Genomic DNA, 24,324 nt, shown 5'->3' with positions numbered 1-24,324 from the left:
TAGTTTTCAATTAGTACCTCAAAAATGAGCTTTATTTCTGTTATAAGGCATGCTTTAGGTGTGATAACAGTAAGCAAATAAATGCTCTAAGTGAACACTGAGATTTAAATTTGAAATATACTCTGCTAGGTCACAGTTAGCACTGCCCTAGTAGTAATTTTTATCTACATCCTGTATGCAAAGGCTACTGAGCAGTATATACCTTTAAAAAAAACCCCTTTCTATTGGAATTCAGCTCAATAATAGAAGCATTAGAAAACTAAGGCAAATGGGTACTTTGGGGCCCATCTGATACAGCTTTCCCTTAAGAAGGAACTGCTTATAATAATAGAATGTTGCTTTTTCCCTTCCCTTCAAGATAATTGCCACAGCTAGGGCCTAATTAACTAAGACAGTACCTTTTTTTTTTTTTTTCTGCTTGCAGATAAAGTTGCTTCTGTATAAGGATCAGGGAAGTGCTTTCTTTTAAGAAAATACTCTGTAGAACATTGCGTTTAGCTCCACCCGAAGTAAAGCATTCATTACTGTGTCAGTAGCTATAAAAAGTGTCAAGCTCATTCTGTGGAGGATGCCAGTTTGTCATCTTGAATCATGTCTTTTCAGCTTGTATTACTAACTAGCTCCATTACCTTCTTTGTTCTGTGGATGTTCCACTGTTCATTATTTTTTTTTTTCTGTATTAAAAGCAGAGCATTGTGCTAGTGAACTAGAAGATGTGATTTCAGAAAATATGAATTTTCATGAATGTACATGAACTTTCTCAGTGATAAGAGATGTGACAGGGTGTTGTTGAATGAAGTGATTCTGTCTTTTAGTCGTTTGCGGAAAGATTTAATTTTTCAGCTTTAGATAAACTGTGTAAGCCATCATTAAAGAGGACATCAGTGATTAGTGTCACTGTCAGTCTTCAGGACAAAACCAATAGAAATAAGTAGAGCGTTTTGTAATTTTTAGAGAAGTTGTCTGGTGGATCATGTTGGAAAGTTTTTTTCCTGACATTTTTTTTTTAATGACAAACCTTTTAGAAACTTGATATTGAATTTTATGGAATCTGAATCCACTTTAAAGAGTTGGAAAAAAGGATGGATTTGCCCTACATTCTGTAAAGTACAAACATCTGCTTGCAATTAAGAAAAATAGACCTACTGCTAAGGCTGCAGGTGTATGCTGTTGCTAAAATTATCCAACGCTTGCCAGCTCTGTTGCAAAAACGTTGCAGATCTTAACAAGCAGAGTTTATAACACTGATACTAGTTCTCAACTCAGTCTAAAATCAACTTCATAGTCTCTAGTGAGGCAGAATGCCTCTGATGGGCACAGACTTTCTTCGAAGGGAGCAGGGAGGGGAGGCAACTGCTCCGGAGTGCTGCTTTTTTGCCTTTTTTTTTTTTTTTTTTTTTTCTTTTTCCCTCCCTGATGTACAGGAAGGGGAGTAGCCAGGCCAGGTGCTCTGCCTTCTCTTTGGGTAGGGAGTGCTTGGAAATGTGCTTTGGAGCGGCACAGAAGAGCTGCGGCCCCATACTTCTCCTCCCCGGCTGTTTTTTAATATTACATAATTAATGTATATAGTTTACATTGACTTTAGTGCTTTTGTTTTACAATACCAACCTCAGTCACTACTGTTAACTTAAAAAACAGAGGCTTGGCTGTTTGAGGGAGATAGTCCACAGCGTGTGAATCTTGGCAATGTGCTTAATGTTTTGATAAGGGTGGGTTGTGGCTTTTTGAGATAATTTTTATGACTTGCTTATGTTTGATGGTGTTTCCTTTTGGGTCTAATGCCACTTTGTGGAGTATCCAAACCAGATTTGCTGTTGTTCTATGGCAGTTGTTCTTGAGATGCTAAGACATGCTCAGTGTTTTGATCATCTTTTAAAAGTCTTCATGGTTTTGAGTTGGCAAATTAAGACACTTTGAGCAGTTGAATGCTTTCCTGGAATATCTAGTGAGTGTAAAATACATACTCAGATAAGCTTGGGCACATATTGACAGAATAGTTTAAGAAACTACTGTTCACAGAATTTAACATCTCTCTCTGCTGGTGGTTGGTGCCACCCACTGTAGTTGTCACTTTTAATTAGCACCCAAAATCTGTCTTGTTGCTAAGACAAACCCATCTTTGCCAAGTTTAAACTAAGCCACCCCATTTTGCAATGAGTTGAGGTAGGCACATGTACTCCATCCCAGTGGCTCCCCTGGAGGTATAACTTTGATAGAAGAGAGGGCAGCTACAGTGGCTGCAGTTTAAAATGCCCCATGTTATAAGTCTGTGATAGATGTATGCCTGCTATTCAAAGTGCATGTTGAGGTATCTCACTAGGCAGGAAGATGTTGCAAAGGGAAGTTTGTGGCTGGGTTTATGCTATTGTCAAATTCTTTTTCTAAACAGATGTTTTTAGCAATAGTCAGCAGGTGACCTCAATGTTGTGTTGTTGTTTTTCCATACCTACTTGCACCTATGGATGGAGCTTCCTCAGCCACCCTGTTCTTTGAGAATGTCTTTTACTCTTTCTGCTCTGTTCTTGTTTCCTTCCCTTGTTCTTTTTCCTTCTGTGTGTGTGTTCATCTTTCAGGATAAAAATAGAGAGAAAACATCCAGGCCCTCAGAAGCAATGTGGCCATCGCAGGCCAAGGCCAAATCAGAAGTTCCTGTAAATCATTCATGCTGGGACTGTCCTCTGTGGAAAAGGAGCAGTGGGAGGGAAAAATAAATCTACAGAGATGGAAAATCACAGTGCTATTAAATGGAATGTGGTTTTACTACTGCCCACACCTTTGAATAAATGTCCTGTTGTTGCCCCTTCAGTTGAGAGGACTGGGCAGGTTGGGGTTATCAGCTCATTAGGTAGGTCAGAGTGAAGGCTTTGCCTCTTGGTAGCTCTGGTTGATACAGCTTCCCTTAGTTCTCTCCAGCTTTTGTATATACGCCTGGCTGGTTGGGACTGCATGTCCTTGAAAAAGTAAAAAAAAATGCTTTGTTTAGTTTGGCAAGGAAAATTGAGTATCCAGGATGAAACTGAGCAGGCCTGGGCCCTGGAGGACGTTGTAGCGTGTGTGGTGTCCAGTAGGTTCTCAGCCACTCTGTGGCTGGTGAGTGTTTTTTAGCTTTGAACTTTGTCCATTTCCTCCATTAGACTGATGCATGCGGGCTTAGAAGTGATGAATGAATTAATGGTGAAGAGTCTGAAGCTTGTGTTACACTTGCAGTGTTTCAGGCTTAAGAAAAATTACTGTAATGTATCAAATCTCAAAAGTTGGGCTCTCTTCCTAAGCAGAGGGAGAGCACCTTATTTTTGCTTGTTTGTCTTAATCTGTGATTTTGTCAGTCATTAGAAAGAGTTGTATGCTTTGAAAAATATTAATAATATTTGAATGTAGGTATAATGGAACAAAAAAAATTGTTAAGAAAACTTGTAGCAGATTTAAATGAAAATATCATTGCTTAGAAAATTCTGCTTCAAAAAAAAAAAAAATCCCACCATCTTGCAAACAGGTGGAGGGAGCCTGCTGCCAGGTTACCAGGGACTTGAGAAAAACTTTTTGAAATACCATTTTGGCAGTGGGTCACTATTCTTAGAAATCTGTCATGGGGTTGAGTTTGTAGTTTATGTGGATTAACAGACTGTGAAGGCTGAGTAGTTTCAGCCTTTGAAGCACATCGGTGCTCTGAGAACAAAACAGTGTAATTGACATTGTCGATAATTTTCTCCTGTTAAAATATCAGGTTGTATGCTCTCTCTGTTGAAAAGTCCTGGTCTGATTGACAAGCTTCAGTTACAAGCTGAATTAGTTTCTCCAAAGCTTTTGTCGGTTCAACTCTTAAGCCTGCAAGCTTTTCTGGAACAAAGCTGACTTTCTTGCAGGCTGCTCTTAAACACTCTTGCTGCGTGGTAATATTAATGTACTTTTCTTGTGCCTCATTTTCCTTTATGCTTTCAGTCGTTCCAAAATGCACAGTTTCAAATTTCTGTTGTGCCTCTTGCCTAGCTGTTCCCCTGTTCCAGCAGATTCAGCACCTTTGCTAAAAGAAATAAAACCACCTGGCTGCATTGCATCCTTTGTTACTTCTTTTACTTACAGAAGTAAAAGAATCTAATGCTAAAAAGAATCTGCAAACACTCCTCTGTCCCATGGCTCTTTCTTTCTTTTTTTTTTTTTTTTTACAAAACACATCTGTGTCTTATCAACACCATTACTGCTCTTCCCCTGGGGTTCTGTAGGGTTGCACCTGAGGGTAAAGGCTGCCCTCCTTCAGGGGTAGGGAACTACCTAGTCAAGCATGAATTTTTATTGTTGGCAGCTGTTTCTCTCCATATACTGCAGTCTTTTGCTATGATTTATGGAAGAATGAGGCTAAGCTCCAGATATTCAGCTCAAATTTTTGTATTCTTAATATAATGATCTAAGGAAATGTCTGTGTTACACCCTTGAATCTCATGTGTAGGAATAAATGTTCAGATAAATTTTGAGGGCCTAGAGCAAAACTGAAGATTTGAACCTAGAAAAGACAGGATACCATGGTTTAAGAAGAGCTAAAATGTGTTCTCTGTCTTGGAAAGACTCAGCCATCTGTTGCAGAGCCCGAGCACCTGAGGACTGGTGGCTGTTATCTCTAGGTAGTGCTCAAGTAGTGTAACCTGCTCTGAGGGAATTGAGGACTGGAAATGCCCTCCTGGAGGGTTGAGTTCTAATGACTAGAAGTTTGAAAGACCCACGAGAAGGGTTGTGTCTATATCTGGCCTAGTAATCATGATAACTCACTTAGCAGAAAATGAGTTTTCATGTGTGTATTTAAGGAGTAGAAATCCTTCAAGCTACTCTCCTAGTTGTAAATATTATTTTGAAAATGTAGCTTTGAGACTCAACAGAAATGATTCGTTGTGTTCACTTATCTGGAAATTTTATTTCCCTTCCTGCCTCCATTAACCACTTTCATATGTCTGTGATTCGAATGTGCCTTAGGAATGAATTCCTCTTTTTTCAGTTACAAAAATACCTTATATTTTGGTGCAGCATAATTTGTATTTTATATAGGGCTTTTTTTTTTAAAAATCGCTGCTATAGGTTGCTGTCAGTCCTGAGGATCTTTCTATAGTGGATGTGGTTCATGTCTGTAAGGTTAGTGAAATTAGAGGGTGAAATTTTCGTCTTTTATACAACTAGATTTTTATCTGGAGGCAAGCACAATACAGTTTACATTTCTCCTCCGCATCTTGCCTGTATAGATCACTACTTACTCCTCTAGTAACTGATTTGAGTCTTTCTTAATAGAACATGAGAGAAAAAAACATGTAGTGTAGGGCTTTTTATTTGCACAGTTCTGACCAGACACTAAGCATCAAACAAGTGAATTAAATTAATGGAATGATGACATGTCTTCATTCCTTCACCCCAAGCTTCTTCCCTTAAAGCCAAAAATATTTTGTCTTTTCATATACATGGATAATTTTATGGTATGAACAAAAGAGCAAGCTGTGACTTTGGGAGCAGTTTTGGGCAAGCCCTTCACCTTTTTATATCTTTCTTTCCATCACTAACCTACTGGCTCAAGCCTGGGGACGTTTATCTATAAAGCATTTCACAAATATTGAAATGTCATAGAGAAACGTTGTGTATCAGTCCCTGCTGCATTATGTGAGTCTGCACCACTGCTCTTTAGTCATTATTTGAATTGAGCAGTAGTTATAAACTTTTTTTTTATCTTCTTCAAGTAAATTAGCTTAATATAGCATCTGATAGGAGAATGTGCCTACAGTCATGTTTTAGACATCTCAGTATGGAGAGCATGGTAGCATGAACTCAGAAAGCAGCTGTTCTGCCCTTGCCATGCAGATTATTCAAGTGGAAATTTAAGTCAGCAGTTTGGCTTTCCTAAGGTTTGTAGCATATTGTCATTCACTTTTTTTATAGAAAGTATCCATATGTGAAGAAAAATTTAGGTATGTCAACCTTGTTATAATGCTCTGTGGTCAGATTTGTAAAGTTATTGCAAAGCTTGCTTCATTGAGAAGTTTGTTTTGGTTTTTTTTCTCATTGTACCTTTTGTTTGCAGTTCTTTAAAGTGTTTACAAGGAAGATGGCTTTGATACCTTCTTGAAAATTAGTTTGGTACTATTACTATCAATGCATTTTAAAATAAAATTAGGAATTAAGATGTTGGTCAAGAAAAGTAGCAGTCTTCAGGCAACTAGGCCACATTAGCAATTAATTGGCTAGCCCCCCCCCCCGCTTCTTTCTGGTAAAAGTTTCTCTAAATGGAACTTGACAGTGTTTGTAAGCAACATGTAACAGAAACAAACAAGCAAAGCCCCTCCTGAAACAAAAACCTCTGATGCTCCAAAAGCATCAAACAAACGCAAACAATTCTATCAACATTTGTTTCAATTTAAATCCTTTTATAAATAAAGTTTTCTGTATATGCTTTCTGTTCCTCTTCTAATAGCTGTGATTTGCTTGTGTCTAGGATCTTGAAGGCTTGTGAGCAGACAAATGGGATTATATGCTTTTGATGGCTCAGATTTGAAAGCAAATCCTTGTGAAGAGAATTTGTGTCTTCAAGTGTGAAGAGAGTTATCTTTTGAGTAATGATGCCATTCTTTATCATAGAAGATTTTTTCCTGAGGCCCTCTCCTTCAGTTTCTCTCTTAAATATGGAAAATTCCTGTATTTTAATAGTGGTCAGGAGCTGTTCTCACATTTCACAAGGACATTATTGAATGGTGTTATTGGAGCATTGCTTCCTGGACCCTATTATTAGTGTAGTAGCTGAGAGAGATATGAGCAGCTGCCGAGTTTTGTTCCGAGTGCCTGAATGGGTGGGTTGGGGTGGCATTCCCAGAGCAGAGGCGCTGGGGGATGCCAGGAAGGAATTTTTCTTGGAAAATAGTTGACATTAACTCAGTGGTTTGTGCTTCTGTTTCGTCTCCCTTCTGAGAGGTCTTAGTAGTGTGACTTTTTAGATGATTCTTGCCATAACCTGCCAGAGACTGCTGCCTCCTTCACCTCATTTGATGTCTTTAGCTGCCTGTTCTGGTGAAAATTTATGTGGATGTTCTAGTTTGAATATTAAAGAAGAGCAGGAAAGGTTCTATAGCATGGGTTTTAGCACATGCTGGCATGGAGACATGCTCAAGGTTCCTAAGAGAGTTTGGGATAGAGCTACTGAGACAGAATAAAGGCTGAATCAAGTCCTCTCTGAAGTACGTACCTCTAATCCCTTGCTAGTCTTTGGAAAAGGTATGGTTTAGATTTTTAGAAATATTTTTTCCTTTTCTTCCATGTATCTGCCATTGCTTTTTCCTACGCAATAGTAATTTATTGAGTAGGGATAATTTACTCAAAGAGCAAGAACAGAATGAATGCTGTCTGGTGATGGCATTGACACAAGCCACCAATGTTACAGAGGAGAGGGTTCTCGGCTGACAAGTTAATGACAAAACCGATAGGAATGTTGTTCCTAGGCTTTTTTCTTCTTTTTGTTTCCCCAGAGTAAACTGTCATCTCTCCTATTTGCATCCCTCCCTTACAAAACCCCCAGTGTTGCCAATGTTGGTTGAATTTTTACTCACAGGAGAACAATTATGGGGGAAAAACAGGGCTTTTGTAGCTCTAAAACTAGTGGATGGAATACATTGATGTCAATAATTAGTAATGTCAGTGAAAGACAGCGTGGCATTTCTCTTCTGAGGAGGGGATTGGTGGGGTTTCTTGCTTGCTTGTTTTTTGAAGTTACTTGCTTATTTGCAGTTGCTTTGCTTCCAGAGAGGGACCCATTATAATACCTCTCTAGTGCAGCTTTTTTTCGGCCTTTTCAGTTGAAGGATTTTCTAACCTTTTCCAGGAAAAAAAAAAAAATCCATACTATTTTGTACAACATTGTAATATTGCTGTGACAGCTTTCATTTATTGAGCATTATTGAGTGGATTTGCGCATTTGTTTTCCCCTGTGGTTTTTGTTTGCATAAACCTGTTGGCTTTGGTTTCTGGCAGTCACTTCACAAATTGTCTTTTGATGCTTTCTGGATCAAAACCTACAGTAATGTTTTAGTGGTATGTGCAGTATAGGGAGCTGAGAATTCCTTGGTGTCAGTAAACAGTTTAATTAATTTTTGTTTGTTTTCTTAAGTTATGATGATGTTTACCTGTGAGCTGGTTTATTGTTTTTTGGAATGGTTTTGATTCCAGTAAGATACATACTTACATTGTAAGTAAGTAATGAATGTGATGGGGAGAATTCAGAGTTGTTGCTCTGTGACTAAGTAAAATGAAGCGTGTCTATCTGGCAATGACTAATCCTTCTGCATACTGTTAGTGATATGAAATAATGAAGGAATTTCCTTTCTACCTGAATTCCTGCTTTGCCTTCTAATCATGCAGTGAACAGCTTGGTGTGGTAGGGATTCTTGATAGCAAGAAATCCCTTATTTAGGGTTGTCACTAGAAAAACCCAGTAGAAGGAGCTATGTGCAGGAAACTTCATCGGGAAGATTAAAGGTGAGTTTGCTTACTTATGATCGGCCAAGTCACAGCTCATTTTAAGTTCTTGGTAGTGGTTTCCAGTGTTCTATTTGTAGCATTGTGTTTTTCTGTCACATAAAGTAGGTATGCTATCAAATGCATAAATATGAGATTAGTCTCAAATAAGCAAACAACCCTTTTGACCTATACAGCACTTAAAAAAAAAAAGCATTTTGTGTGCTAGCCTTTCAACATCCTGTGAAGTAGTTTGGGCTGCTTGTTCTGTTTACAGGTGGGTGAAGTGAGAGACCAAGTGGTTCGATAAGATTGCACATCAAGTCTTTATTGGAGATGGAGTTAGTAATTAGGAGGCCCTGACATTTAACCTTATTACCTGTGCATTAGAATATTTTGTAAGACATCTTGCAGATGTTGAGGTGGTATTGTGAATTGTCTGATAATTTCAGACTGTGATCAGAACTGTTTTGGTGTAGCAGCTTGGAGATTTGAAGATTATGTGTTGGATTTTAAATGCTCGGAGTCATGTTAAATGTTCCAGCGAGGCAGCATCTGTTTGATTCTTTGTACTTTCTGGAATATGAAAGACCTGGGATTATGCTTACCTTGGTGCCTGGTTAGAATCGGGAATGTGGGCTTCTGCTGGCTGGAAATGTACCCCAAATCCATCTGTCAATTCCAGAACTACGTCTAGTCAGGCAATAATCTACAGACGCTGTACTAGTCATGGTACAGTGGCTTTGGTTTATCCAAACCTCGCCTTGTGCCTAGCAGTCCTTTCTGGCCGCAGGCGCGGGTGGCTGTCCCACCCTGCGCACATGCTAACCCTGCTGCTGGCTGCAGTCCTCTGACTTAGTCCTGCCTCCCTGCTCCTACTTGCTTCAGTCTGCCTCAGACACAGCCAGCTGCACCCTCCCAAGCTCACTGCTACTTTGGGCTCACTTTCCTCCTTTTCCTATCTCGGTGACCCTACCAACTTAGTCTCTGTCCTAATAGATGGTTATTACTGAGACCAGTCCTAAATTTAGCCCTAAAATGTTCCTTCTGCACCCATCCTTAGTCCTAATTTGGTGACTGCAGCCTTCAGCAGATACAAGCCAAGAAAGGAAATTTTCCCTGCCGATGCTAACATCTCTCATCATTTGGCAAACTCTCGCTGAACCAGGAATGAGTGTTCTTGCTGGCTGCTACCCAGCCCCAAAAGTAATTGACTGAGTTTTTGGATCAGTCTGTGTCTTGACAGTGGTAACTAATAACAAATAAACATTATCTGAAAACGCTGCAAGTGAATTCTAACTCAAGTCTTTGTTCTAACACAAAGCAGGTGTCTCCTACTGAACTGAAATCTAAATCTTATTTGCTTAGTTCCAGTGTTTTACATGGTTTAATTATTGACAGATGTCTTAGAGTAGTGTGAATCTTTGGAAACCAGGAGTGAAGATTATGGGTTGTATGTAAAACCAGTGCGGCATTTGTTTATGCCAGTGGGAAAGAAGATGACAAAATGAGAATCAGAAGCAAGTTGGGGCTTTTTCATGGGCAACAGTCAGCAAGCCAGCTTAATTGTAAGTTTCCAGTAGTTACAAAGTTTTCAATTTTTAAGGTAATTTGGTATTAGTAATATCACTTACCTTATAAAGCACTTTCTTAATCTCTGTTACTAATAAGGAGAAGAGGATGGTTGTGCTCTGAGTTGATATCAGACCAAGAATGCAAGAGGTCTGTTTATGCAGAGGTTCCCATTTGCAGATGCCTGCTTTGGGACTTGGTCTCTGAATTGAGACAGATAGCTGAGGAAGATTCTGTTTCCCTCCTCTTGCTAACCTTATATGAGAAAGAAAACATGAGTGCTTTTCCTTTCCTGTTGTATCCATATAGCTAATTGTACGTGAACAATTTGTCTCATCTGTCTTGATGACACTTTGTTTAAAGTTTTAAATACAGGAGGTGTAGATAACGATTTTATGTGTCTTACTGACCAATTAATTTCTGTGGGGAAAACTCTGTTCATTTACCAGACTGTAATTAGGAAATCACCATCTATTTTCTGTCCTCAGTTCTGTATAATTTATGCAACCATGAACATTGTTCAAAACTGACCTTACTACCTTTGCCCAAGGTTCCCAGACTGGTCTTTGGTATGTTTTACCTTGTTTTGGTATAGGTTGCTATGATGTAGAAATAGGAGGGATCAGCTTGTGATACTCAGATTTGGTTTTAATTTGCTTTTGTAATTGCTAACTCTGTACTCTAAGTAAATGTGTGATCAAATCTCTTGTTTTGAAAGAGTGGGCTATGGTGGAGAAAAGCTGTAACGTTGTGCTGTGGGTTTTGACCACAGGAACAGAGAGGTCTTTGCGACGGAGTGAATCTGACCTTTTCACTTTTCTTTAGAGGTTTCTCTCCCTTCAAACTCCTGTCTCTTTTTGACATCCTAGTGCATCTCTTATTTTTTATCTTGCATCATCCCACAGTTATACAGTACTTTTGTGAGCATTTTTCTGTACATATATTAGTACAAGTTGCACTTCCAGCTTTCAATGTGCCTCTAAAGAAGTAAAGATAAAAAAACCCCACCAAACCCACAAATATTTGAGGGCCTGCGTTCACCTAGATGCGTGTTTGTATTCTGAGCCTTGCACACACTAGGTGCAAAACTGTGATGGTAGAAGGCAGCAAAACCCTAGCGGAGCTTCCAGAGGAGAAGCTCATGGTGTGCCTGGGGTTAGATGTTACCTCTTGCTGTCAGTGCAACTCCCTACTCCCTGGTTAATACAACTTCTGTAAGGGCCAGAGCCTGTCTGTGAGAGACTTTGTCCCGTGCCGAAGGTTTCGGTGCAAAGTGGCAGGCACTGGAACTTTCTCCTCCTTCCCGACCTTTTTTCCATCCCCATCCCCGCCTTGACTGTCAGGACTTTTGTGGTTTAGTGACCTAGTATCTTGGGTGTGATGGTAGTTTGTATGCTTAAATGGCTTTCACGCTGTATGCATTTGAATTTTCATGTTACAATGCTATTGGTATGTCCCCTGTCCTTAGCACAGATTGGTTAGGTATTAGACCCCCGATGTAAGGGTGTCTCGCACAACCTGTATGTGACTAACGATTGCAGAGTCGTGCTCCCCAGTGTTTGCCCTCACGTGTCCTTGCAGATTATTTGCTTTCCCTGTCTGCTCTGCCACTTCTCCTGGAAGATGTAGATGTCATTTCTATTTAAACAATTATTTGTATAATCTCTCCTTTCTGTGCACTAAAGGATTTGAATTACAGTATAAGTTATAACAGAACTTTTATTGTAAGGTCTCTGGGGAAAGTGGACGTTGTGCTTTTCTGTCTTGCATGTATGAGGCTGCATCCACTATACTGGATTCTAGCTTAATCAGATGTGTCCGTGTGCTTCCTCTTGAATAATTTCCCTTGTACTTAAGTTAGATGCTTGAAACATTGCCTGAACATTTAATCACTTTGTGTATTTCTGCCTGAAAACCATGGTAATATGATTAATGTTCATATTGTGATCCTGTGAGCTTCTGTTGGTATTTGTATATGTGTGTGTTGCATCCTGATATCTGTGTATCCCTCATCCTGACAGGAAATGAAGGGAAGAAAAATTTACTAACCAGAAAAACTTGTAATACAGTCCATATACCTTCTTTGATATGCTGTCCTTTCCTAGACAGGGTTATTATTTGAATTGCAGGTTTTAAAGTTGGGGGCAGAATAGCCTGAAGCACTCTGTCAAACTAACAGAGAAACCTTCACAATTGGTACAACTAAAACCAGTATAATTTCTGTAGCAGTTGTCATGTAGAAAGAAAACCTCATACATTTGATTGTAAACATGGTGTGCAGTATTTCTTGTACATCATGGGTCACTGAATTCCTGATGGTACTCTTAGAGGCTTGCTAGCCAGCAAAGTTAACAAATAAATAATGATAAATAGTGATAAATAGCTGATAAATAATCATTTTTGTGGAGTAATTTACAGAGAAAAATTGTCAGCAAAACTACAAGCCTCAAATAAGCTGGGGTGAGATTTGTATACATTGTGGCCTCCACTGGGGCTTTGGCAAGTGCATCTTTTTTGAATAATGTGAAAGACTTTGTCAAGTTGTCTCTGATAATTAGGTCTGACATAGCTAATACCTGAAATACAGGCAGGACAGTCATGTAGCCAAATCGTGGCTTGTCAGCAGTGAATGTGTTTGTATTGAGTTGCCTGTGTTTTTTTTGGGAAGGGAGCACTGCAGAAAGAACATCTAGGCAAGTTTTGTAGATACTTTGTCCATTCTGCTGAAATAAAAGATTATAGTTCTTCTAGGCTAAATGGTTATTTAGATGCTTAATTAGAATATTAGAGTGTTCCTTGTTTGATAAGAAGAGATTGGTAGGTGTGCAGACATTGTCAAATACTACAAGCAGGTTGATTTTGAGTATCTGATAGTCACAGGAAGTCAATCCATTCTAGTGCAGAGGGAAATCAGGCGCAGCAACATTTAACCATGTATCTTTTCTATTTACTATGGACTTCCAGTGTTTCCCCCCCCCTTTTTTTTTTTAAATGGACTATAATGTTTAAGTAACACTGTCATGCAGTGTATTAGGTGTTGCTATTGCCTTCCTTAATGGCAAGGGAAGCAATTGAGAAAAAGAAAGCAACTAAAGCATAAGTGTGCAGAAATGTGCCCGTGCTTGATAGCTGAAACAGCAGATAACATGACCAAGATCATTTATCTGTCACATTAGATAAAAGAATCCTCTAGCAACCTGAAATTTCCACTGGTGTTGTTTCTGCAGAAGAAATATGCAGCGTGAAATGCTGGCTTTTAAGTTTAAGAAAAAGCACAAAGAATTGTTTTCTGTTCCCTTATTGCCTTCCTGTGTTCTGTAAATAAAAATTTTCTTATTTATATTAAGAAATGAAAATATATTTAGCTTGCTAATAAATAGAGCTGCTTTAAGGCAATTAAATGGAAATTATTCGTATTGTAAACAAATTCCCAAGATGTTGGGAAGATAAGTACATGATATAGTCTGGAGTAAAGAGTCTTTTCTCTTTTCCTTTAAAAGAGCTTTGGATGGGTGTGTTTTGTTGCTTTCTAGCTTTAAGACTTTCTTAATTTTAATTTTCCACTATGAGAGGAAAAGCCTTTGTGCATTACTGTGGCAAAAAGGCTAAATGGATATAGTCAGAAACAGCTGTGGTTGCTTTCAACCAAATGTGGCTATTTGCTCAATTGTCTTCATGATTCTTTCTTCCGCTTTTTAATTTGGTTGGCCGTGTCTTCTTTTCTAGCTTAAAGAAGAATTTTACAATTCAAGGAAGAAGGGGTTGGAACAGTGTTTGGCATTTTTCTGAATTGCACGTTCCTGCAGGTAGCAGGAGTCACACAAGTTGAGCAAAACAGCTTTGCCTATTAATGTTTTGCTTGGAGCCACAGAATGGATTATAAGATTCCTGCAGTTGAAAGAAACTTCAAATATAGAAAACACAAATAAGAAAAACATGTGGTGAGCTTGTGGCGTGTGTTATACGTAGTTTCTTTTTTGCTTTGGTATTTCCATTTTTCTCGAACTCTTTTAAGCCTTGGACACAAAGAGAACTTGAATGTCTGTGACTGAAACCCCTTTGAAAGCACAAAGAACGCCAAAGAAAAGCTAGGTTTGCAGCTGTCTGAAGCAACTTCCAGCTGATAACCTGGCTCTCTCACACCCTATTCTTTATTATACAAATCTGGCTGCTAGATTGCTGCAGTGCAGTGCTGTGCTGTGAGCAGCCGGAGGTTCCTTTGGTCCAGCTGATAAGAGGTTAGTCAAGTTTTGCTGAAAAAGTGTTAATTCTGGCTTATTGAGTCAACCCCATTGCTGTTTCAAATAAATAGAAGATAAACTGGAACAAATGTTTGCATCTTATTATTATTTTGGTCTGTTTGGTTGCATCAGAGCATATTATTTAAGTTGCATCACAGGGATTGGTACTGTGGTCTTCCCCCCCCCCCCCCCCCCCCCATGTATTGCTAGCTCTTTCGGTTTTTCCTTTTGTGGTCTTTTTGTTTCTCTCTGATTTCTATGATGTTGTTAGACTTTTTTTTTTTTAAACGAAGTATAAATCAAATTTGTCAGGGAAAGGGAGTTTATTACTACTAGTATGTAAATACTAGGTAAAAAAATGAAAAAATGTGCTATAAAAATGTTAGAATACTGTTTATACAAGCATCAACTCTTTTTCCCGAAGATGGCTGGATATCCTGGAAAGTACTATAATGCCTTCTGGTTTTGCTAGTTCACACCTAGCTGATCTGTTCACTATGAAGAGGGTGAGCAGAATGGATAGGGAAGCATACTGCCTGATGCCCAGTGAAATTTCCCTCCCCTCAATTAGTTGAATCATATCAGTACTGCAGGAGAAGGTACCAACATTTGTAGAAGGTCCAGATGTAGTATAACTGTCAAAGAGGATATAGTGAACTGGTGACACAGCATGGTATGTGAGAGTGGAAACTGTGACAACTTCTTTAATTAAAAGCTAATACTTAGAAAATGCTGGAGGAACTTCAGGTGCAGCTATGAGCCAATTAAACTGTATCCAGCTTTCATGAGCCCTAAATTACTAAAATAAGCTCTTTAATTGCTAAGTTTTTAAAGTTTTTTAATAAATATTGATTTACTAATCTCATATATTTGCACAATGTGAATGTGACTGGATGGGCATGCCTTCATAGAATGATGAAGAATTTGGCAGCTGGAGGACTAAACATCTGCTTAGTTGCTTGTGATCTAGGTCAGATACAAATCTGGTGATCTGGATAATAAACCCCAAAATTGTTGTCAGTTACCATGCAGCAGATCTTCACTGTAAATTACAGCTTAGTGCATTTGTATAACATTATGTAGAAGTGAATGTAGAGTTGCAGCATCATCAGTTTTTGTTCTGTTGTGGTATTAAAAACTTTTAAACAAAATTCTTGAAAAATGTTATTGTGAAATACAGCCAGGAAATGAAACAAAATTATACATGAAGACACTTGCCTTAATATCGAGGTTATAAATTTGTTTTGTTTGACATTTAAAATGAATGAAGAGCAGGGATGAGGATACTAATTTTTTTATATGTAGTTGAAGCTACTGTTTCTTTAACCTTGCTCTGTTGAGTCATCAAGGTTAAGAATTATAGTGTCTATCTATCTCTTATAATGGAAAATCTGATTAAATATTTGTTATAGTTCTGCCTCCAAGTCACATTGGGATTACACCAGTGCCTGTAGACTGATTTGCCTGAAAAGATAGATCCCTCAGTCCTGAAAGTGCTATTTTTTTATAATATAGATGTCTTTTTTGAAAGATTTTAATTGTGGCTTTGTGTATCTTTTTCCCTGAAGAATAACTAATGCTCTGTTTAAGGTATAAACAGTGTAAGTTCTGCCCAGTGTTTTAAAACACAGGTATTTAAGATTCATAGGTATACCCTACTGAAACAGCTGTACACTGTTTCATTACCAATGTACCTGTAGCAGAAGCGATGAGAGTAAGACTTAGCAAACTGAATATCTGAGTATGTTGTTCAGTAATAGGTTTTAGCCTGCTGATACCCTAGAGACTGAGGTACCTTCCCGTGTAATAGCTGGGGCACAGTGTGAGTCAGTGATTTTATCAAAGTCTATACATGGGTTGGAATGCAAACCAAAGTCTCTTTGAGTCCTGTTCTTTTGCTTGTGCATGAAGCCAGCTTTCCTAATTCAATATATTTATTTCTACTTTTAAACATAACTTATGCCAAGGTACTTGAGTACTGGTAGACATGCATTGCTTTCATTTTTTTAAAACTTTCTCAGGGTGTTTCACTAGCACAAAATCATTGCTCCCTGCTCCTTCAAAATTCCTGCCTAACCACAGCTGGTTTGAGCTTGGGATGCTCAAACCATGACATGCGTATGGAAGCTAGGCAGGGAGTTGGCAGCTAGAAGTATGCTGAGAGGCCTTTGTGATGTGTGGCGTGCAGATACCATTTTGATTTGGGGAGGAGGTATGATGGCCCAGGGCTGTGGCAAAGCTGCGGCCAGCCAAGGACCGTTGCGCAGCATTTGCCAGCTGCTGAGCCGCTATAAATGATGTCATCAGAGTCATCCTTTGTGTGTGTTTTGCTGTGAGTTCATGACTTATCTTTAACCAACAGCAGGTTAAACTTGCTTCTTGTTTGAATCCAGTTTTCCTTGCAGTGCTGCTGCATCAGTTTGCTTTTGTGGTTTTTGAAAAGAATGTCCGTGGTGGGTCGCTTCTTTCATGCGCCCTGTGTGTCCTTGGCGGTCCTTTTCCCGTGGGTGCAGGATTTGCACAAGCCCGGGGATGGCTATTCACATCTTGGTCCCATGTTTAGTTGTGGAGTTGCATTTGCACATGGGGGAAGTAGCAGAAACAAAGGTAGTGCTGCACTTCGATCAGGGATTTCAGGTGTGTCTGCTGAATGTGCTATTTTGCTCAAATTACCAACTCGCTGTTTCTAATACACAGTCTTTCTTGGAAAAGAAATCCTGTTGGTGTTATGTGTACATGCTTTATGTCACAAAATAGTGTCTCAGTTCAGCTGGTGTTCAAATAAAAGAAAACTTTGTTGTTTTGTTTTGTTTTTGTTTTTTAAATCTATTTGCACACATCATCCCCTAACATTACTAGCAGGGGTGAGAGTAATGGATACAAAGACTTCTAGAGATGCCCTATGGCATCTCTAAATATTGGTTTGGGGTGCTAACCAAATAACAGCTTTTCTGCATGTATTTCTGCCAGTTATACCCTTTGAGCAGTGAAGTTTGTGTTTCAGACTGCTTTTTTTTTTTTTTTTTGCACTAAATGCACTATCATGTTTTCCCTGATCAACTTCTGGAAATACTTGGTGAACCGAGGCAGAGAGCTTTTCTTTCTATGTGTAGGCCTTTTCCCTGCTCACATATTCAGCAGTCACATGTGCAGGGGTTATCTTCCTGGTTTGAACTTTGTTCTGGCTTTTAAATGTGTTAAATGCTCCAGGATCAACAAGACAGCAGTTAATGGAAGTCATCAGTGTTTAGTTTTGAAGTGGAAATTGGCTGTGCAAGGGGAGATGTATTTTGTATTACTCCATAAAGTGGAAGCAAGGGAGCTGGCTGGACTTTTGCCTGCTGCTTTTCAGAGCTGCTAGCTGCTTCCACCTGAATGAATTGGTGGAGGAAGAGGGGAGCTATATGGTCTTTCATGTTTTGTGGTGCAAGTGTAGTTCAGGATGCTGTTCAGTGCAACACTTGCGTGGAGTATCTCTCCAAATGCCTTGTGTGAGTAAATCTCCTCATGTTTGAGTCATGGTTAGGTGACATTGTCCAGTGTCATAAAAATAAAATTAAAAAAAAAGTTTCAGTTCTTTAGCCCTCAAGCACTTTGTTGGGCTGCATGCTTATGACTGAAGTATAATGCTGTGATAGTGACATAAAGTGTAACTCATCCTGATACTCTAGAGTGCGTAATGGAACAAAGAGGTTACAGAATTGCAAAAAGTGAGATTACTAAATGTTCTACCATAATCTTATTCCAGTCTTTTGAACTATGCATTGATTATTTCAATTTGGGTCAAAGGTCTGCTCTAAGCATGTTTATATAATGAATAGATTACACTGTGTATCCAGCAATACACTTTCATACAGAATTAAAACTAGACATCTGAGTCAGGCAGATACTCTCCAAATTTGTGCCTGTGTCCTGCCTTCATTTTTCTTTATTCTGCCCTATTCCCCTTGTATTAATTTTGAAATTTCTTCAGGTAGTCAAAATAGACAGGACTATTTTTCTATTCACTGAAAGGCTCTAGTCCTGACACTACCTTTGTTGATAACTAAAAAATGCTTGTAGGCATGTAAACTAGAAGATTCAAACAAAGTATCTGTGTCTTAGCTATGCATCTTACTAATTATTTTTGGTATAGCTGCAAATATCCTGACTTTGGTGGAATAAATTTGGGAAAAAAAACCCCAACAGAACAATTTACAGTCTGTTTTCTCAGTGGATCTCTTGCTTCTGGAGAACTGGAGTCATAATGCTGGTATGGAGAGTTTTATTATTGACCAGCAAAGATCCTTGATATCTGTTCTCCAGCAGTTGTGTATTTTCTCATCTTGCTCTCAGTCAACACAAATAAGAACAAAGATAAATAGGAGTCAGCAAGTCTATGTAGAACCAGGGTTGTTGCATTTCTCTTAGTTGGACACTCCTGCTCTTGAAATAGAATTGCAAAACACCTCTGTCATAAGATGAAGTGGCATGCACAGGTCTGTGCATACTTTTTTTTTTTTTTCCCCTCATGGAGTTTGTACCGTATGCAACTACTCAAAAAAACCCCACGCATTTGTTTTGGCTGGTGTCAGCCCTCAAAATTTCTCATGGGCCTTGGTCTTTTGGATAGAAAGGTAGGGGAGTTTATAACTATATGGAGTCGCAATGAACCACATCTAACAAGTTTTACAGGTTACTAGACGTCCAGTGGACTTCAGTTGGAGAATTACAAGCATAGGGTAGGCATACACCTCTAAAGCTTTATCAACAGGGTGAATCCTGACCCAAAGTGCCAATTCAAAAGTGAAGCACCCTTAGTTTCTGAAGCTAATCGCCATTAAAGGCTTAATGTTCTTCGTTATGTAGCTTCTGACTGATCCTGCCTCAGATTTTTCATGCCAACATGGCCTTCATCTGTGCAGGACAGTGAGAAACAATATTGCCATGAGATTGCAATTTTTTTTAAAATGCAGAGAACGCTAAATCATCGTGATGCTAGTAAGAGCAAGTACAAACCTACTGTAGCTGTAATAGTGGCCTGGCCTGTGCTGCTGAGACCCACTTAGCTGCTTCATCTGACCCTTGTCTCCCTCCCCAGAATCTGGAAGGTGCTGCTTTTGTGACTGCTCTCCCATCCAGCTAATAAGAGGTTCTTCTTTGCCTACCTGCAAAATGTCTGAGAAAAGCAGAGATGTTGTACCTGGACAACCTGTGAAGCAGGCAAGGTGCCATGGTCTGTGACTCTATTTCATGTTGGACATACTCAGAACAGCAATGAAACAGGTTGGAACAGCCTAGACCTTTTCATTGAGTTGTGTTTGTAGATTGTGTACGTGGATTGCATTTTGTTCTTATAAGGCACGGAAAAGCACCAGGTTAAATGGACAGAGTAGAAAATGGTAGTCTGAGTTGGACTAATGAATGCAGAGCCTAATGCTGCTTAAGAATCCAGTTTATTTTGGAATATCACAGCTGATGTGTGAAAATGGGGGTTCTTTTCCCTTGCTTCAACAATAATTTTAGTATAAAACTTGGACATGAGAAGAAATATTAGTAAACGAAGGAAGAAATGCATTGAGGAACTTTCAGTGTAGGAATTATTTTTTTGGTGCAAACTGTGATTAGAAAATGGGATTAACAAGGGATTTAAAATGTGTGTGTTCGCCATGCGATCTTTTACATATGTTGCAGCTTTCTGCAACATTCATAAAGAGCTTTTGTTTGTGAGAAGCAGAGGAAAAGCGAGCAGCTATGAACTGCCACCTTGTCTTCAATTTTTATTTCTTCAGAGGAACAAAGCACGCTTGACTTTGAACGCATCTCTCATTCATCCTAACATAAAAACATTGTGTTAGATGATGTGACCTCGTAGAATAGTTGCTAGTACCAGTACAGTGCATTAGGTTGTTCACTGGGGTTTTGAGGACCAGCTGTGGCCCACTTCTGTCTTTGCAGTGTGCCAGCAGTTCATGGGCTGCAATTTGTTAGAAACTGTTCTGATTTACATCATTAGGACTAGGTCGAAAGCTCCTGCCTCCTACAGAAATCAAATATCTTTTCCAGCTGTCACTGGGAAATTAATTCACTGAATGCTTTAGTTTTCCAGTATTTTGCTGCCTTATTTCCATATGTGGTAGATTGAATGAGGCTAGTTGCTTTGTTTTACAGACTTCTTACTGACACTTATGTTTTTTTAGTAAACATTTTATTGATAGAGTAGTCCCATGACTACAAAGCAGCAGTGCAGCACAAGTGAGATACAAAACTGGGATTCCTGACTCCTTTCTCCTGGGCTGTATCATCTTTTGTGGCAGATGAGCTGTGAATTATCCAAAATAAGGTTTGAGCAAATGAAAGTGTACTTGGTTTGTCTCGTGACAGACCCTTTAATCAGAAAACTACTGCCAGCTTTTCAAAAGCTTGCTGTGGGATACCTGCTTCACAATATTCTAATTAATATTGGATTTTAAATGTGTGTTGAATAGCTCTTGAGCACACTGTTGTTGACATGGCAGAGCATCTGTCAGTCCTGCAAGTTTACCGCTATGTAAGCAACAACGTATAGCTGTTGTTCCAAGCGCTTGGAAGTTTTCTCATAAAGGTGGTGCTCCAGACGCGCAAAGTAAGCTGTTCCCCAAACTAAAAAATGTTCTTCACAGATTGTGAGCCATCTGAAACTACTTCTGAGAAATACTGGCAGAATTCTGGGAACAGGCTTTGTGAGGTAAAGAGCGGAGGCTGCCATGAGTTGTGGCTGGATCAAGGATACTGCATTCATTCACAGTGGTTCTGCAGGGGAAAGAATGGACTTTTCAAATATGCTAATAGATGGTTATCTTGAGTTAAGGAGACCATCTGTGAAATGTTTGCAGAATCTCCTGGTGGATTTTTCTTTTTTTGTTGTTTCATTTTGGTTTTGTTTTTTAATGTAGAAAGCATAGCAGGATGTCCAACCAGAATAACTGTCTATGTAGCTGCACGCACAACGTGTGCCTCTCTTGTGTGTGTATTTAAAACGAAGGTGTTTAGATTACAGTGTTGGATTAAATCCCTAGTTTGTATTCTGTGTCCCAGATGGTCACCTTGATAGCTGTTGTCTGCTGAGCAAGATTGGGCATGGTTGTGGTGAGACAGGAGGCCAAAACCTGAGGGAACACTTTTATGCCTGGTGTTATGGTTGCTCTTTCTCTAGCTACAGAACTTGTTCAGGTAGTTCTAGTAACGCTTTCTTTTGGGTTTTATCTTTCTGAGGGAGGAGAGGAGGAGAATACCATTATTTCAGTTCTCTAGGACAAGAAATGTGTTTTCCATTGGAAAAGTAGCTTTTGATAATGTGTCTTTTTTAATACTATGTTAGGTACTTGAAGAGAGGAAATACTGCATTATAGCTAAAACCCGTGCTGTCCTGTGACTTGACTTAGCTGAGTAATCACTGCACCTGACAGTCTGTCTTTCTCTCTCTTGCTTTCAGCTTATGACTTTGAATATATGGAAAGTCTGTGCCTCTTTCATGTTAGCCTGAATTGTAGGTTTTCTTTTTTCCTTGAGGTGGGAAGGAACAGGCTACTGAAGGAGCCAGATCAAAAGATCTAATTTAGGGAAATATACATCTTACATTGTCCCATAACTCTGCCACTCCCATTTCTGTTGAAATGTGGGGTTAAGTTTATTACCCAGGTTAATTTTAGGGTGTTCTTCACTGCTCAAATGACTCTTATCGTTAATTTGTGTGTTTTGATAAGAAGCTTTGATAAGTATTTATTAAAGGTTTTGGTTTTGCAGCTGGAATCAATGTAAAATAAAACATGAGAAGTCAAGGGGTATTGCATTAGGAAATACACAGGTTTGTTTTTCTCACTCAAAGGAAAAAGTCAAAGAGAAGAGAGAGGACTGAAAAAAAAAAAAAAGGATACTCCCCCTCCCCTGCCCCGGATCAGGTTCTTTTTAATGTTTATAATTAACTCTGGAGCAACATTAACCAGTCTTTCTTAGGTGCTTCTACATGCTTTCAGGCACATATATCCTGCTCTGCCTCTATGACCATTCTTGTCACTTGTGCTAATTAGACAGCTTTAAAGAAGGAGAAAGGACTTTCTTCTACCATCCAGGCTAATTCCTAGTTGATGTCAATTTATATTCTCCCATCTATTTTTTTTTTTTTCTCCTTGAAAGGAAGTACTAAAAATAGAGGAGGGGGGGATCAATCCCCCTAAAATAGAGAGGCTGCAAATTGTTGTGCAAGAATGCAGTTAAGTGGAGTGTTCCAGCACGGCTGTTGTGATTGAGGTCCCCGAAGTTTGTCTTAAACGTGGCTTTGCTAGGTTAGGGTTCTCTGCTGCGCCTCTCTTTTGCACAGAGCGTCCCATGATCCTCCTGCTGTTATGCTGAGATTTAGAGGTTTTAGGTTCCCGGTATATGGTCAGTTTACCCCGCTAATCCTCTTTTCTCTAGAGTCTTGAGAATCTGTGACTCAAAGTGACTTTGTTTTCAAAAACAAAATGTTTGTTTTGCTAAAGGCCTGTGATTTAAAAAAAAAAAAAAAACTTTTTCAGTATAAATGCGCCAAAACTTAAGTGCATATTTTTCCTTAACAGCCTATGATGTTTTTCTTTGCAGAGATCAGTAGTTTCCTGTAGCACTCTTGTCACCTACATTTCCATTTCAAAAGACGCAGGCTTTGTCGCTTGAGACTGAAAGTCTGTTGATTTGCTTCAGACCAGAGATTGGAGACTATTTAAACACCATCTCTTTATTGGGATCCACAGAAAACTGTTTAAACCTGGTTATTATTTTTAAGACAGTTTACAAAAGAGCCCTTTTCACTGAAATGTCTGCCAGAGAAACTGCTTTCTTGTTGATTTGTACTCTAAATGCGTAAACTGAGGTGAACCACACGGCAATTGGGTAAGTTGAATGATGATTTTAACTGGTAACATCTTCTATTTTTTTGGTAATGTGTGCAGGGGCAGAGGGTGGGACAAAGAGAGGACAACTACTTAGTCTTCTCTATAAGCTTGATAAAATTTAGATCTAAGCAGGCAGTTATACCCCACGGTTGTCATAATATTTTGCATTTGGTGCCTTTTTTCACACTTTTGTTTTGTTTGGTGTCAGGGATTGTTAGTTAATTACTTTCCTTTCTTCCATCATCTTGGTTGTTTTCTGCTTGCTTCCAAGCTTGATATATGAATAAATAATCTGATTTAAAAGGCATACACATTTAAAGTTTTGTGAGCAGCCAGGACAGTTTGTACCAGAGAGTGCTAAATCTTGAGCTATACAGCCAGTACAGCTGGAGTCCAGAACACAGTGTTTTTATCTCCATAGAACAAATCTGTGTATGTAGGTGTACATGCGGTGTGTAACTCCCTTCCTGTGTGGTACAGATACAGTATGTTCACTGGTGAAAGCTGCAGCATTTCCTTCAGATTGTCGTGTAATTTATCATCCCTTATTTGTATCATCATAATATCAGGCAACATCCTTGAAATCTGGGGTTCTTCTGTGAGTATTGTACATATAACAGTGTGCCCAGGTGGCCAAGAAGGCCAATGCCATCCTGGCTTGTATCAGAAATAGTGTGACCAGCAGGTCTAGGGGAGGGATTGTCCCCCTGTACTTGGCACTGGTGGGGCTGCACCTTGAATACTGGGTTCAGTTTTGGGCCCCTCACTACAGGAAAGACATTGAGGTGCTGGAGCGCGTCCAGAGAAGGGCAACGAAGCTGGTGAAGGGTCTAGAGAACAAGTCCTGTGAGGAGCAGCTGAGGGAACTGAGGTGGTTTAGTCTGGAGAAAAGGGGGCCGAGGGGAGACCTTATTGCTTTCTACAGCTGCCTGAGAGGAGGCTGTAGCAAGGTGAGTGTTGGTCTCTTTTACCAAGTAACGAGTGATAACATGAGAGGAAATGGCCTCAAGTTGTGCCAGGGGAGGTTTAGATTGGATGTGGGGAAACATTTTTTCTCTGAAAGGGTTATCAAGCATTGGAACAGGCTGCCCAGGGGAGTGGTTGATTCACCATCCCTGGAGGTATTTAAAAGAGTAGATTTAAGAGTATTT

General features: G+C 39.3%; 1 protein-coding gene across 4 annotated transcripts in view; it reads left to right on the top strand.

The window, feature by feature from the left end:
• The window catches only part of ARHGAP10 (Rho GTPase activating protein 10), a 152,595-nt gene that overhangs the window by 5,581 nt on the left and 122,690 nt on the right, over positions 1–24,324 (top strand). Inside the window, exon 1 of one of the 4 annotated variants that reach the window (XM_074867497.1) lies at positions 19,391–19,500. The exons of the other annotated variants lie outside the window; for them this stretch is intronic. Within the exon in view, the coding sequence (XP_074723598.1) occupies positions 19,440–19,500 (61 nt within the window). The 5' untranslated portion in view covers positions 19,391–19,439. Of the gene's footprint in view, positions 1–19,390; positions 19,501–24,324 lie in introns of those variants that run through there. 4 annotated transcript variants of the gene reach the window in all.

This window comes from Strix uralensis, chromosome 4 (genome assembly GCF_047716275.1).
Source record: "Strix uralensis isolate ZFMK-TIS-50842 chromosome 4, bStrUra1, whole genome shotgun sequence".
NCBI lineage: Eukaryota > Metazoa > Chordata > Aves > Strigiformes > Strigidae > Strix > Strix uralensis.
This window is presented reverse-complemented; position numbering and strand designations above follow the sequence as displayed.